This window comes from Rana temporaria, chromosome 2, assembly GCF_905171775.1.
Source record: "Rana temporaria chromosome 2, aRanTem1.1, whole genome shotgun sequence".
Taxonomy (NCBI): domain Eukaryota; kingdom Metazoa; phylum Chordata; class Amphibia; order Anura; family Ranidae; genus Rana; species Rana temporaria.
The window spans coordinates 381,935,767-381,948,495 of record NC_053490.1 but is presented as its reverse complement, the minus strand read 5'-3'; the positions used below and the strand labels follow the sequence as shown (position 1 = coordinate 381,948,495).

Sequence of the window (12,729 nt, the reverse complement as noted above, 5' to 3'; positions counted from 1 at the left end):
GCAGAAAACACAAAGCTAAAAAGCTTTGTGGATCTGCTTAAGTAATCATTTGCATACGCAAAGCGGCATTTCGACTCGAAATGCCCCCAGCGGCGGATGCGGTACTGCATCCTAAGATCCGACAGTGTAAGTCTATTACAGATGTCGGATCTTCTGACTATCTTTGGAAAAATCCTTCTGAGGATCGTTTCTAAAGATAGCCACAGGGATACGCAGGCTGAACAGCAGTTCCGCCTGCGTATCTCTTTTGAAGATTTGGCCCTATGTTATTAGGCTACATTTGGAAGAATGGAACCACACTTTGCATACACCTACTAGAGGATACTTGCTGCCAACTGCCAAAATTACATGGAGAATCTGCCTGGTCTAGGTCAAAAATTGCTTTAGTTAAAACAGTTCTTTCCTTTCTTGTAATAAGTATTGGTTGTCTCTGTCCAGCATGATTTAATCCGAAGATGTAAAGTATTTATTCCAAAGTTACACTGAAGAGGTCAGTGCCCTTTGTGGATGGGGGCTCTCTAAGCATGTACAAGATCAAGATTAAAAAGCATTGTAACACAAAGGATATACATCAGAAATCCAGAGGAATTCAAGATGGAGAGTGATCTTATAAGTACAAAAGCAAGAGGCAAGAGCTCCTCAGCAAAGGGGCCTGTAGACGTAAAATAATTAAAACATTAGTTGATTACTGACTGGCCTAGATGGATTTTCCCAGAAGATTGGTATTGTTCTTCTAAGATTAGGCTGGCGTTTGGTGCATTTGCTAAGTACATTTATGTGATATAATCATGCATGTTTATGGATACTTGTTAATATATTAGATTGTTTGACTGAGCATGAACATATGACTGTTAGCTAATGTCTTTGATAACTTTATCTCTTCACATTGACGTTAACATAATCTCTGTGCAGTGATGTTATCGTAAGTACAACTGTAAAAATATCTATAGTGGTGTGGGTGGGAAAGACATGTAGGCAACGTACAGTGGCTCTGAATTGTAAAAAAATTACAGTATTACCAATCACTTACTGTTAGCAAGTCAATCATTTTAAACAATATTAGCATTCGGCTAGTAGAGGTGTTACAGAAATGAGATGCAATGGGGTTAATTCACTTTGCAAGGGAACTTGAAAGATTGTGATGCACTGAAATTCTTTTAAAGCAAAATACAGTAATTCAGTATATATAGTTGGGAACAGATTGCTTGAAATAAACACCCATTTCCACTGAAGTAGTTAGCGTTGAATGGTTGTGGGTAAGATCTGCAATAGTAAATGTCATAGCTAAAGCTTGGAAATGGCATAGCAAACATTGCCGTGTTTATACATCTGTCGCCTCTGGCAATGATTAAACCACCTGTGCCTTTTCACCTCAGCCAGGTTTGGACAACGATTGCTATGCAAATTTCTAGGCGGCCTCTGAACTCACATCATGCACCTGGGGAAAGTCCCATTCTTTAGTCTGTACATAGCTGGTGGAATCAGGTTTCATGGGTTGGGTGTATATAAGTCAGTTTCGCTCTCATACTTGCTATACTAAGTTGTCTTGGAGATTGTTCTATCCTGTAAACCTGCCCAGGTATGTTAACCTTAACCTTGTATTTAAGTGAGTTCTTCTCCAATATACTATGGCTTCCTTATATTTTATTAGCTGTTCTTTGCATTTTCAGTATGCTAAATTTAGGCTTATTACATTTTTTTTATTTAAACAAAGCATTGTAGAATGTTTTTAATAACTATACAAGTACAGGCAGTTCAAGCATGTATAGAAGTGACTACTTGATGAGCAAAGACATTTCTACCGTTTTCTGCAAAGAAACAAAAATGACCATCTTTTGGGTTAGACTGAGTGTTTATTGTGTTATACTTTAGGGACAATGGCGGGAGCAACATGTGACATGAGCAGTATTCTTACAAACTACATTACGACGTTATATCCACCAATCCAAGCTCATCCTGTGCCGTCTGGCCTTTTATCAAGCCTGGATAATGACAAGTTCCTTACTTTTGCCATTCCGGAGTCGAGCAGTGAACTAGCAGGTAAAAAAAATAATATGATACTATATACAACAATATTAAAGTATAAAGCATCTGCTGCAAAGACACAAACACATAAAATGTGTGTGTGTGTATATATATATATATATATATATATATATATATATATATATATATATATATATATGTATGTATTTATTGGCGTATAACACTCACTTTTTTACCCTGAAAATAGAGGGTAAACGCCAATAAATATGGTATATATATATATATATATATATATATATTATATATAATATATATATATATATATATATATAAATATATATATATAATTTTTTTATTTTTTTATTTACACTATTCAAAAACATACATTGCAATTGTGAGATTAAGCAATCATTAAGCCTTGCAAGTGCTAAAGTTTGGCACAGTTTTTCCAAGATGATTTTGTAGAGTATGTCGAGTTTGCATAGCGTGGGCTGTGCTGTTCTATGGAAACCGGAGGTAGTTGTAAAACTCCAATCTGGGAAGAACATGAGCCACATCTGATATGCAAACACCTTCAAATTGTCCTTACCCTTGCATTTATGTGTTTCCATTATGTCGTATGACATGAGGGCAGATATATCCCACAAGTTGGCATTATGAAGAATCATATTGTATGCATATTTATAGACAGGCAATTATATGCTCAAATAACACTACCAGTGTGTAATTTAAGTATTATTATTATTATTATTATTATTATTATTATTATTATTATTATTATTGTCTTTTCTTTCTTATGCACTGAATTATCTAATAAGCATCTTAAGTAGGCTAATAATGGTGTCAGTTGTCTGAAGCCTCAAGCCACACAATGTCACAAGCCAGACTTTATCAATAAAATGTGAAATGTACAGTAATTAATTTAAATGAAGTGAAGGGATCCAGGTCAAATTTACGAATATGAAAACTGAGCTCAACTGGTCTGGCGTTCTCTTCAAACATCCAATCATATGTATGTTTAAAGTGTACACTTTACAGCTTACTCGCCTTCTGAATCAATATGGCCCATGGGCACTTTACATCACTGCATTTTACACTATATGTTGGGCTAATTTATTTAAGGAGCTGAGAATCTTCACACAATAAACTCAATAAACTGTGTGAATGTTTACTTTAATTATCCAATTATGCGCAGATGAAATAAATGAGCAGATTTTAGCTTTTTACATGATTGGACAGTTCTATTGACAATCTATTGTGTTGAGATCCTCAACTCCTTTAGGAAATCAGGCTTCTTATGTGTGTTTGCGTAAAAAAATTGAAATTGATTTTTTTTTTATTATTTTGCAGTGGACCTATGTGGGTGGGCTCAGAACATGCCAAACCTGTGGACCAGAGAACAAGTGTTGGACTGGTTCAGTTACAGCATAGAGAGGAACAAATGGGATGCCAGCACTATAGATCTGAAGCAATGTGACATGGATGGGCAACGTCTTTGCCAACTCAGCAGGCAAGATATGAGGTCGATGTTTGGGGGACTTGGAGACAAGCTTTATGATCATTTGAGCCAGCTTAAAGAATGTAAGTACTCAGCCAATATTAGTAAACCATACACAAAATGACCCAAGGCCAGGACAAGAGGTGGGCGGGATGGAAAGCTGCCCTGAGCGCAATTGTGTACTGTAGGGATGGGGGGCACCTTTCTCCTGTTACAAGGCTGACAGGAGTAGTGACAGCGGTACAGGGTCCCCAAAGTCACCAGAGAAATTACTGTTTAACATGGGAGTCTATGGAAGGGGTTCCCAGCTTTGAAAAATCGGTGCTCCCTGGCCGTAGGTCCCCCGGACAACAAACTTTGCACACTTGTAGAGGAAGAGTGTGGCTACATGTGTGCTAGGTTTGGGGTCCAGGGGATCTACAGCTGTCCAGTACTGGGTCTCCAAAGTCCGGGATATCAGGCGCAAAAAAGTGACTCGAGCATAAGCCGAGGGGGGCATTTTCAGCACAAAAAATGTGCTGAAAAACTCGGCTTATACTCGAGTATATACAGTGTGTGTTTATATATATATATATATATATATATATATATATATAGCTACCAGAACTTGCAACACATTAATGGTATATAACACTGAACCTATGTCCATGGTCTAAAAATAAATAAGTAGCAAGAGTGTTTAATTGGACAGTAGCTGTCTGTCACGGTCCAGTTCCTCTGACACCTGATCGTGTGACTAGTGTCCCAATAAAGTTCAAGTGGTCATTATTTAAGCTGAGCCACTAATATGCTGCCTTTGTCTCAATGTCAACTCCAGAAACCACTCATAGCATAAACCATGTGATATTGCAAGTGCTTAGATTTCTCTAATGTGTATAGATCAGATTTAAAATTTCCTTAATAAATAATGATATTTCAAGGCTTATGGTTTATATTATAAATAAAATGCACAAAAAAAAAAAACATGCATTCTCATGTGTGAAGTTGCTACTCAATATAACTGTGCCAAAATGTTGTTTATACAGGGCAAACTCCTCCAACAGTGAATACTGGAATCACGGATTATGAATTAACTGGTAATTCTTCATTTTCACTTTGCTTTATTCTTGTAGTATTTGTGTTTTGTTTTCTATTTTAGTTGATGACTTTTCACATTTTTATAGGAGACCCATTTCAGTGGGATCTAATCTGTGACTTAATCCGAAATGAAGATCTGCAGTTTGAAATCAAGAAGGAAAAAGGTATGGAACCTTTGAATTACAATCAGAGGGTGTTGGAGGGGGGGGGGGTATATGATTTGCCTGAGAAGAGCTAGTGGGTGTGGGACATTGTGAAAGCAGCTTTTGTATTTGAAATGCATGTATTCTGTACAGAGTTGTCAACATTCCAAATAAGGGTAAGGTTGGGGGTTTCATGGGTCGTTGGCACATAACGTGGGGAAAAAGTGTACATTAAATATTAACAAACCTTTGTAGGAGTTGTGCACTCCTCTATTTGGAAATTGCCTAATAAACAAAATGAATACCCTATATACTCAAGTATAAGCCGACCCGAATATAAGCCGAGGCACCTAATTTTACCACAAAAAATGGGAAAACTTATTGACTCGAGTATAAGCCTAGGGTTTCCATCTGCATGCCTCACTATGCCTCACTTTGCCTCACTGTGCCCATGCCTCACTGTGTCCATGACTAGACTGACGTTTAACATGGGAGTCTATGTAAGGGGTGCCCGGCTATGAAAAATCGGTGCTCCCCAGCCGTAGGTCTGGCCAGTACCGGACTTATCCCCAAAGTCCGGGAGATCAGGCGCCAAAAAGTGACTTGAGTATAAGCCAAGGTGGGCATTTTCAGCACAAAAAAATGTGCTGAAAAACTCGGCTTATACTCGAGTATATACGGTATATGGGACAGTTTGATTTTAGTTATAATATAGGACATCCTAGCTAGTGAAACAGTCAACAACTCTAATAAGAGAGAGTCAACAACTCTAATAAAAGAAGAGAAATGCACAAAGTATGGAAAAAAAAATATTGACTTCTTGTCTATCGTTTCAGAGTATGACTTTTACGGCGATGTGACAAAAGATGGGGGTTATTACTCTGATCCGATCTCTCCAGCAAGCTCTGAATCCTGCGCATCTGGTAAGCATATCACTGACTGAATAATATAATACAGCTTTATTGATAGAATCTTTAGAGATTGTTTTCCGGTCGATGACCTAAATTTTCTTTTATTTAGCAGGGACAGGGCAATATAGCCCACAAGCTGGAGATTCTTCAGCAGGAAGTGATCTGGATATCAAAAGTCATTTGAAAAGAGGTGAGAGAATATTGTACAAATACAAATACATGTTTTTGACAAGAATATTGTACAAATACAAATACATGTGTTTGACAATATTTTTATGATTTTATTGCCAACAAAATCAAGTTAATTAAATATGCAAATAGAAAAAAAAACAGAAGTTACTTGAGAATGAATTATTTTAGAATTACTTCCTCATTATCACAACCTTCAGTCATCGGGTTGAGTTTTCTGAAGATACTTCCCTCTTTTAAAAATTTGATAACTGATATCACCTTATTCTGTAAAGTATGAGCACTGGAGGTCAAAAGTCAATGACACTAAAGTGTTGGAGCGCTGAGATAACGATATCTGGTTTAGATTACAGCAGGAATACATGGAGGGAAAAGTACATGGAAGAAAAGAATTGTCCTAAATAATTGTATATGATTCTAGTACCCACATGAGCTTTTTGCCTACAATACTTTCCGTTGTATTGTGGAATATTTTTACAATAAATAATCTTGACAAGTGATATTGTAGCAGCAACGTTCCTTCTTCAAGATATAATATTCCATTTTTTTTTTATATTGCATGCAAGTAATGTTTCTATCAAGAATGAAGGTGACATTTATGTTTCACATGGCCTCTGCCAATAATAGACAGAATGGTCAACTTGGCCCCCATCTGGGATCAATGACTGACAATTCAGGTAGCGGATGTAGAACTAAAGGTTCCTATATGACAGTCTAAACCATGGGTCTTCAAACTACGGCCCTCCAGTTGTTCAGGAACTACAAATCCCATCATGCCTAGTCATGTCTGTGAATGTCAGTGTGTTACAATGCCTCATGGGATGTGTAGTTCTACAACAGCTGGAGGGCCGTAGTTTGAGGATCCCTGGTCTAAACAATATCAAATCCACTACGTGATGCACAGGCCTCATAAAATAAATAAAAACATTTCATTTACCTTCTTAGACTGGGCCAAACCCTCCATATATATCGGACATGCTCCTCTTCCCAGACATTGCCGCTTACAGTGGGATGGTTTTAGCAGCAGAGGTAGTGCTGTCAATCCAGAAAGCAGTGGATAGGATTTGGTGTGGTCTGGTGTTGATTGACAAGCTACAGGCTTGTGAATTAATAGTGATGATGCTAATAGCCACCCCAATGCAAAAATGTTTTCATCTCGCTGTAGTGCAAACGGGCAACTCTGCACTATCATTGTCACACCGCCAAGCCTCGTACACACGACCTGTTTTCCCGGCAGGAAAACTGCCAGGAGAGCTTTTGACCGGGATAACCGGACATGTGTATGCTTCCTCGCAGCTTTCCCATCAGGAAAACAGCTGAGAATCCCAGCAGGAAAATAGAGTACCTGCTCTCTATTTTCCCGTCGGGATTCCCGGCGTTTTTTTTCCCCGCCAGATCTACTACTTACCTATGGGAAACAGTGCGAGGCAGTGCAGATGGAGCATACACACTTCCGGGATTCCCGGCCAAAGCTCAATGGCAGTTTTCCTGCCAGGTTCTCGGCTTTCCCCTCGGTTTTCTCGGCAGACTTTTTACCGCCGAGAAAACCGAGCATGTGTACAGGGCTTCACAGTAAGCTGCATTCGTTCATTTGTTGGACTTTACTAGCAGGATCAACAGACCTTTTCAGGGGTGGTCGTAGTGGAACTTTGCAGGGGGACTGTGAAAGTGTAAGTGCAGATTAATTTATAATTAAGTGCTACAGCCCTTATTTTTTAGGGATACAAGACTAAAGAGTGAGTATCATAAAGGGTAAAATGCTCACTAATAATTTTCTTTAATATCACAACACATTTAAACAAAATATCCAGTAGGAAATGCATACAAGTTTATTTAGTGTGTTCTGCTGTTTTATTATAATAAGCTTGATTGTTTTTGTCTCTCATTCAGATTTGTTCTCAAACAAAAAGGATGTTACACCAAACAAGAGAAGGCGGGGAAGACCTAGAAAGCTGGCCTCTGATTGCAGAGACATCCTGGAGTCAAAGAAGAACAAGCACTGTGAGTAGAAAAGGAACATTTTCCATTAATAAAAACAAAACATATATGTTTAAAAATAAAAACTAGAGCTAGAAAAAGAATTCAATGACTGTTGCCCATAACATCGAAATAGATTTAAAGTGATATTAAACACTCCAATTTTTTCAGCAACTGTTTTAAAGTGGTATTAAAGGTTCAGATTAAAAAAAAACTGTTATACATACCTGCTCTGTGCAACAGTTTTACACAGGGCAGCCCCGATCCTTTTCTTCTCGGGTCCCCCTTTGGTGCTTCTGGCTCCTCCCCCCTTGACCAGTAGCCCCAGTAGCAAGCCGCTTGCTATGGGGGCACTGGTGCATGCTCACTTTCGAGCCCTGCTCTATGCGTCTATAAGACACATAGAGCTGTGGCTTGGGGGCCCCCCATCCTCCCCGCTCTCTCCTCATGGCTCACTGGCAGCTAATGAGGAGAATTTTGAATGCAGAGAATGCATGAAGGTAAAAAGCCTTCAGCCTTTACAACCACTTTAATTACTTACTCAGTATGCAGCTTTATCTTTTAAGTTTTGCTCCAGTTTAAGCTGGTTCCATGGAGCCACCTTTGTATGCATGGACTAGAGCTGTGTCTCCCTACACTGTACAGCCCTGTAGCCTAGGATGGCAATGCTTCTCAAGGCTAATGGACTGTCTTGAGACTGCACTTGCACTGTCCACTGTTAACTCTTTCTTGTAAAGACCAGGGGGCAAATCCACAAAAACGTAGCCTAACTTAACTTTTACCATTTAAGTTACACTGGCGGAAAATTTCTACCTAAGTGCCCGATCCACAAAGCACTTACCTAGAAATTTTCGGTCGTGTAACTTAAATGTCTCCGGCGCAAAGCGGTCCTCTTCTGCAGGGGGCGATGACAATTTAAATGAGGCGCGCTCCCGCACCGGCCGTACTGCGCATGCTCGTGACGTCATTTTCCCGACGGGCAGCGCGCGAAATTACATTACGCCGGGCTTTGTGGATTGCGACGGGACAATAAAGTTGCGTCGGGTAAAAAAAAAGTTACGCGCCGAAAAATAAAATTCAAAATTTAAAAAAAATAGCGGCGATCGAAAAAAAGGTCTGTTTTTACAAGGTGTAACTAGTTTACACTTTGTAAAAGCATCCCTAATTTTACGTATGCAAACGTAAACTTACGCAGAAAAAACAAAGCTGAAAAGCTTTGTGGATCTCCGTAAGTCCTCATTTGCATACGCAAAGCGGCATTTCAACGCAAAATGCCCCCAGCGGCGGATGCGGTACTACATCCTAAGATCTGACAATGTAAGTGTCTTACAGATGTCAGATCTTCTGCCTATCTTTGGAAAACTGCTTCTGAGGATCAGTTCCAAAGATAGGCACAGGGATACGCAGGCTGAACAGCAGTTCTGCCTGCGTATCCCTTATGAGGATTTGGCCCCAGGAGTTCAGGGATGCAGTACTAAGAGAACAGGAGCCAGCTGCATTCAAAAGTGTAAACTGCTAATGCTGGAGTAGGTATTTTAGCAAATAGTTTCCTGGAGAATGTTTATTTTATTGTGCTCAATGCATTAATATAATAAAAGCTAAGGGTTTAATACAACCTTAAAGTATAATTAAATTTTTAGTTTTGGGTAAAATGGAGATTAGACTACTTGTCAGGTTGTTAATGCTGTCAGTTCACCCTCTCAATTGGTCCAGTTTACCATTATCATTGAAAATGAAAGTAAAAGAAAATCCTAAATTTTGGGTTGTCCCCAGAAAAGTAATAGAAATGAAATCTTACAATGGGGACACTAGTTCTGGTGACTTAGGATCCCCAAGAAATTCCCTTAAGTTGCAGGGATTTCCTTTGCCTTCCTGTTTAGCTATGGGACGAGAAGTGAAGGGAAATCTCCCCAATGGAATGCAACAAAAAAAAAAGTCTGACAGGGGTTTATAACCCTTCCTTAGTTGATCTAAAATGGAAATAGATTTGTTGCCTATAGTTCTACTTTATTATTTTTCCAACAAGCACTGGAAAACATCACCTAAATGTTATGGACAACAGCTTCACTTTTCTCAAGAACAACTCCCATACAAAACAAGTTATTGCATTAAATACCTTTTTGACTGTATTTTGCAGCTGAATCATTTTCTAATATTTTTTTCCTAGCAGCACGTGGTACACACCTCTGGGAGTTTATTCGGGATATATTGTTGCATCCAGATTTGAATGAAGGCCTTTTGAAGTGGGAAGATAGAACTGAAGGGGTCTTCAAATTCCTTCGTTCAGAGGCAGTGGCCCAACTGTGGGGACAAAAGAAAAGGAATGCCAGTATGACATATGAGAAACTTAGTCGAGCCATGAGGTTAGTATCACTTGGAAACAATTATCTATACCTTGCTATGACATAATAATAAAATGCAAAATTTACAATAAACAGCTTAAGTAAAAGTTCCAAAGCTTTGGTAAATGTCAGTGTATATGTAATGGTAAGAACCATTTATTGGGAAATCAAATAGATAAAGAAACTATAGCTTCCACCAAACAGTTATTCCGCGCACACACAATCTGGCTTTTCCCCTGCCAAATCACATCGGAATTCCGACCGAATTCCATCGGAGAAAAATAGAACATGTTCTATATCTAAACTCCGATGGAATTCATCGGAATTTTCGATGAAAAAACTCAGATGGGGCTACATGCGGTCGGAATTTCCGATGAAAAAAGTCCACCTGACTTTTTCTATTGGAAATTCTGATCGTTTGTACGCGGCATTATGGTTAGAACTAAGTTGAAGCAGTGGTGTAGCGTGGGGGGGGGGGTGCAAGGGGGATGACCGCCCCAGGCGCAAAATTTAGAGGGGCGCTGTCACGAGTGTGAAGATGAGGGAGCGCCAAACAACAGATGGGACATAGAAACATATGCATGATGTCACCACTCCAGGCTTTACCAGTCATTATCAAGCACGCTCTCCTCTTCCCTACAGCCACCGCTGTCTCACATGGTGGATCATGTGACCAGACTGGAGATAGCTGAAAATAGGTAAGTCCATGGGTCAGGGGGGGGGGCGCAAATTACTTGCCTCGCCCTCAGGCGCTGACAACCCACGCTACGCCACTGAGTAGAAGGTTTAAGAATCTCAAGATAATGCAAAAATAAATACTCTGGAAATATAGCTAATCACACTTGTCATTTAAATATATTAAATCATTATTCTTATTTTCACAGGTACTACTATAAACGAGAAATCCTCGAGCGTGTAGATGGTCGCAGATTGGTATATAAATTTGGGAAGAACGCCACTGGATGGCAGTTGAGTGACAAAGTGTCCCAAGGATGTTAAATGCAGAATGGAAGATAGTACATAGTGCGGATATGCTTCCACTGTGCATGTTTACCTCAGACCCCAACCTTTTTTTCTAAGGACATTAATGTAGCATCATTATTACGGTGCCAAAAACTTAAGCTGATATTTTAGCTTCTGTAGGTTGTTGTAAACCAGTTTTATTTTTGTATGTGACATATTATTTACCATTGAAAAGGTTTTTAGTTTCTTTGCTGTAGTTAATGTGAATTGTTAGAGCAAATGGTTGCTAATGTACACAGCCTAATGTACATCTGGGCTGAGTACTATCATGGAACGATATCCCTTTTGAGGGATTAAGTCATTAGCTAAACAACTTTTTGCTTCAGCAGAGCTATTCATAAATTTTTCTGAATATTTGTCTTGTTTTGTTTCGATAATTTTTTTTTTTTACCTGAAAGGTAAAAATGAAATGAGTTTTGAAAAAATATATTCTAAAGGCAAGCTTTTCAGGTTGTAGACTCTGAATAAGCTACCTGTGCACAGCATGAGTTTCAGATTGGATTGTTTTAGACCCAGTCTGAAAGGAAATAGTTTGTGTATGGCGCATCAACCGCCGACCCAATTAAGATTCACCGGTATTTAATGAATTGGAAGGAAAATAAGATCATGGTTTCAAGCCTAAACTACAAATTTGGCTGTATGTCTATATGGTCTATATCTGTAGATCTGTTTTCCTTATTGATTAAATAACACTGCAGTGTTCTTTACAAAGTGTTGTTAAAGCGGAGGTTCACACAAAAAGTGAACCTCCGCTTTTTGGATCCCTCCTTTCCTCCGGTGACACATTTGGCACCTTTCAGGGGGAGGGGAGTGCAGATGTGACGTCACTCCCCCTGCTGTCTTCTGGGAAACACTGTTCCCAGGAGAGAGCGGGGACCAGTGAGGGCGCGCTGCGATCCTCGCGCATGCGCAGTAGGGAATCGGGCAGTGAAGCCGCCCCGGCTTCACTTCCTGATTCCCTTACCGAGGATGGCGGCGGAATCAGCCGAGGACCGAGCGATTGCTCAGCCTCGGCTGCTGACATTGCGGGCGCGCTGGACAGGTAAGTGTCCATTTTTTAAAAGTCAGCAGCTGCCGTATTTGTAGCTGCTGACTTTAAAAAAAAAAATCAGCGGAACCTCCGCTTTAATTAAGTAAAGATCATTTTGTAGAAGTATTGCAGTTCTAGAATGGTAGTTGTAGCCTTAATAAAGGCATGGTAATGTTAGTGCTATATGTACAGATAATATATAAATTTCTTGTAAATATTGCCTTTTAGATAGATTATAACTTTCCCTATGCACTTATCCTACTGACTATTTTGTTGTATTTTTGTATTCTTCTAATAATTCAGCTGGACTGTCATGTGTGTGTATATATTATATTTTTATATGAAGACATTTTTATGTGTGCATTGTAATATACATTTTTTTTTAAAGATCAATTGTATATATGTTAAATATTATCATTTAGGAATTTGTATAAAGAAACAAATAAAAGTATGAAATTTTAAATAACATACAAAAATTGAAGTATCATGGTGCCTGCTCCAAACTTTTTTTTCTTTCTGGGAATCTATTACTTGCAGTCTATTGAGTACAGCT

General features: G+C 39.0%; 1 protein-coding gene across 2 annotated transcripts; it reads left to right on the top strand.

Annotated features, from left to right (window-relative positions):
* The first annotated feature begins 1,471 nt into the window (after positions 1–1,471).
* Positions 1,472–11,551, top strand: ELF3 (E74 like ETS transcription factor 3). Of its 2 annotated transcripts, none has more exons than XM_040337870.1 (10): positions 1,472–1,579; positions 1,873–2,040; positions 3,337–3,567; positions 4,510–4,560; positions 4,648–4,725; positions 5,541–5,627; positions 5,725–5,805; positions 7,695–7,805; positions 9,952–10,144; positions 11,008–11,551. In XM_040337870.1, exons 2-10 carry the CDS (start codon positions 1,878–1,880, stop codon positions 11,120–11,122), a joined length of 1,110 nt encoding a protein of 369 aa, XP_040193804.1. In that variant the 5' UTR covers positions 1,472–1,579; positions 1,873–1,877; the 3' UTR covers positions 11,123–11,551. The 2 variants fall into 2 exon arrangements, with proteins under 2 accessions (XP_040193804.1, XP_040193803.1); XM_040337869.1 differs by having other exon boundaries at positions 9,949–10,144.
* The last annotated feature ends 1,178 nt before the right edge of the window (positions 11,552–12,729 follow it).

Bases quoted from the DNA above. Each gene is read 5' to 3' on its own strand.
- ELF3 (XM_040337869.1), top strand. From the start codon at position 1,878: ATGGCGGGAGCAACATGTGACATGAGCAGTATTCTTACAAACTACATT. The intron at 4,726-5,540 runs GTATGGAACCTT...CTATCGTTTCAG, and splicing joins TGAAATCAAGAAGGAAAAAG to AGTATGACTTTTACGGCGAT. The intron at 5,806-7,694 runs GTGAGAGAATAT...TCTCTCATTCAG, and splicing joins CAAAAGTCATTTGAAAAGAG to ATTTGTTCTCAAACAAAAAG.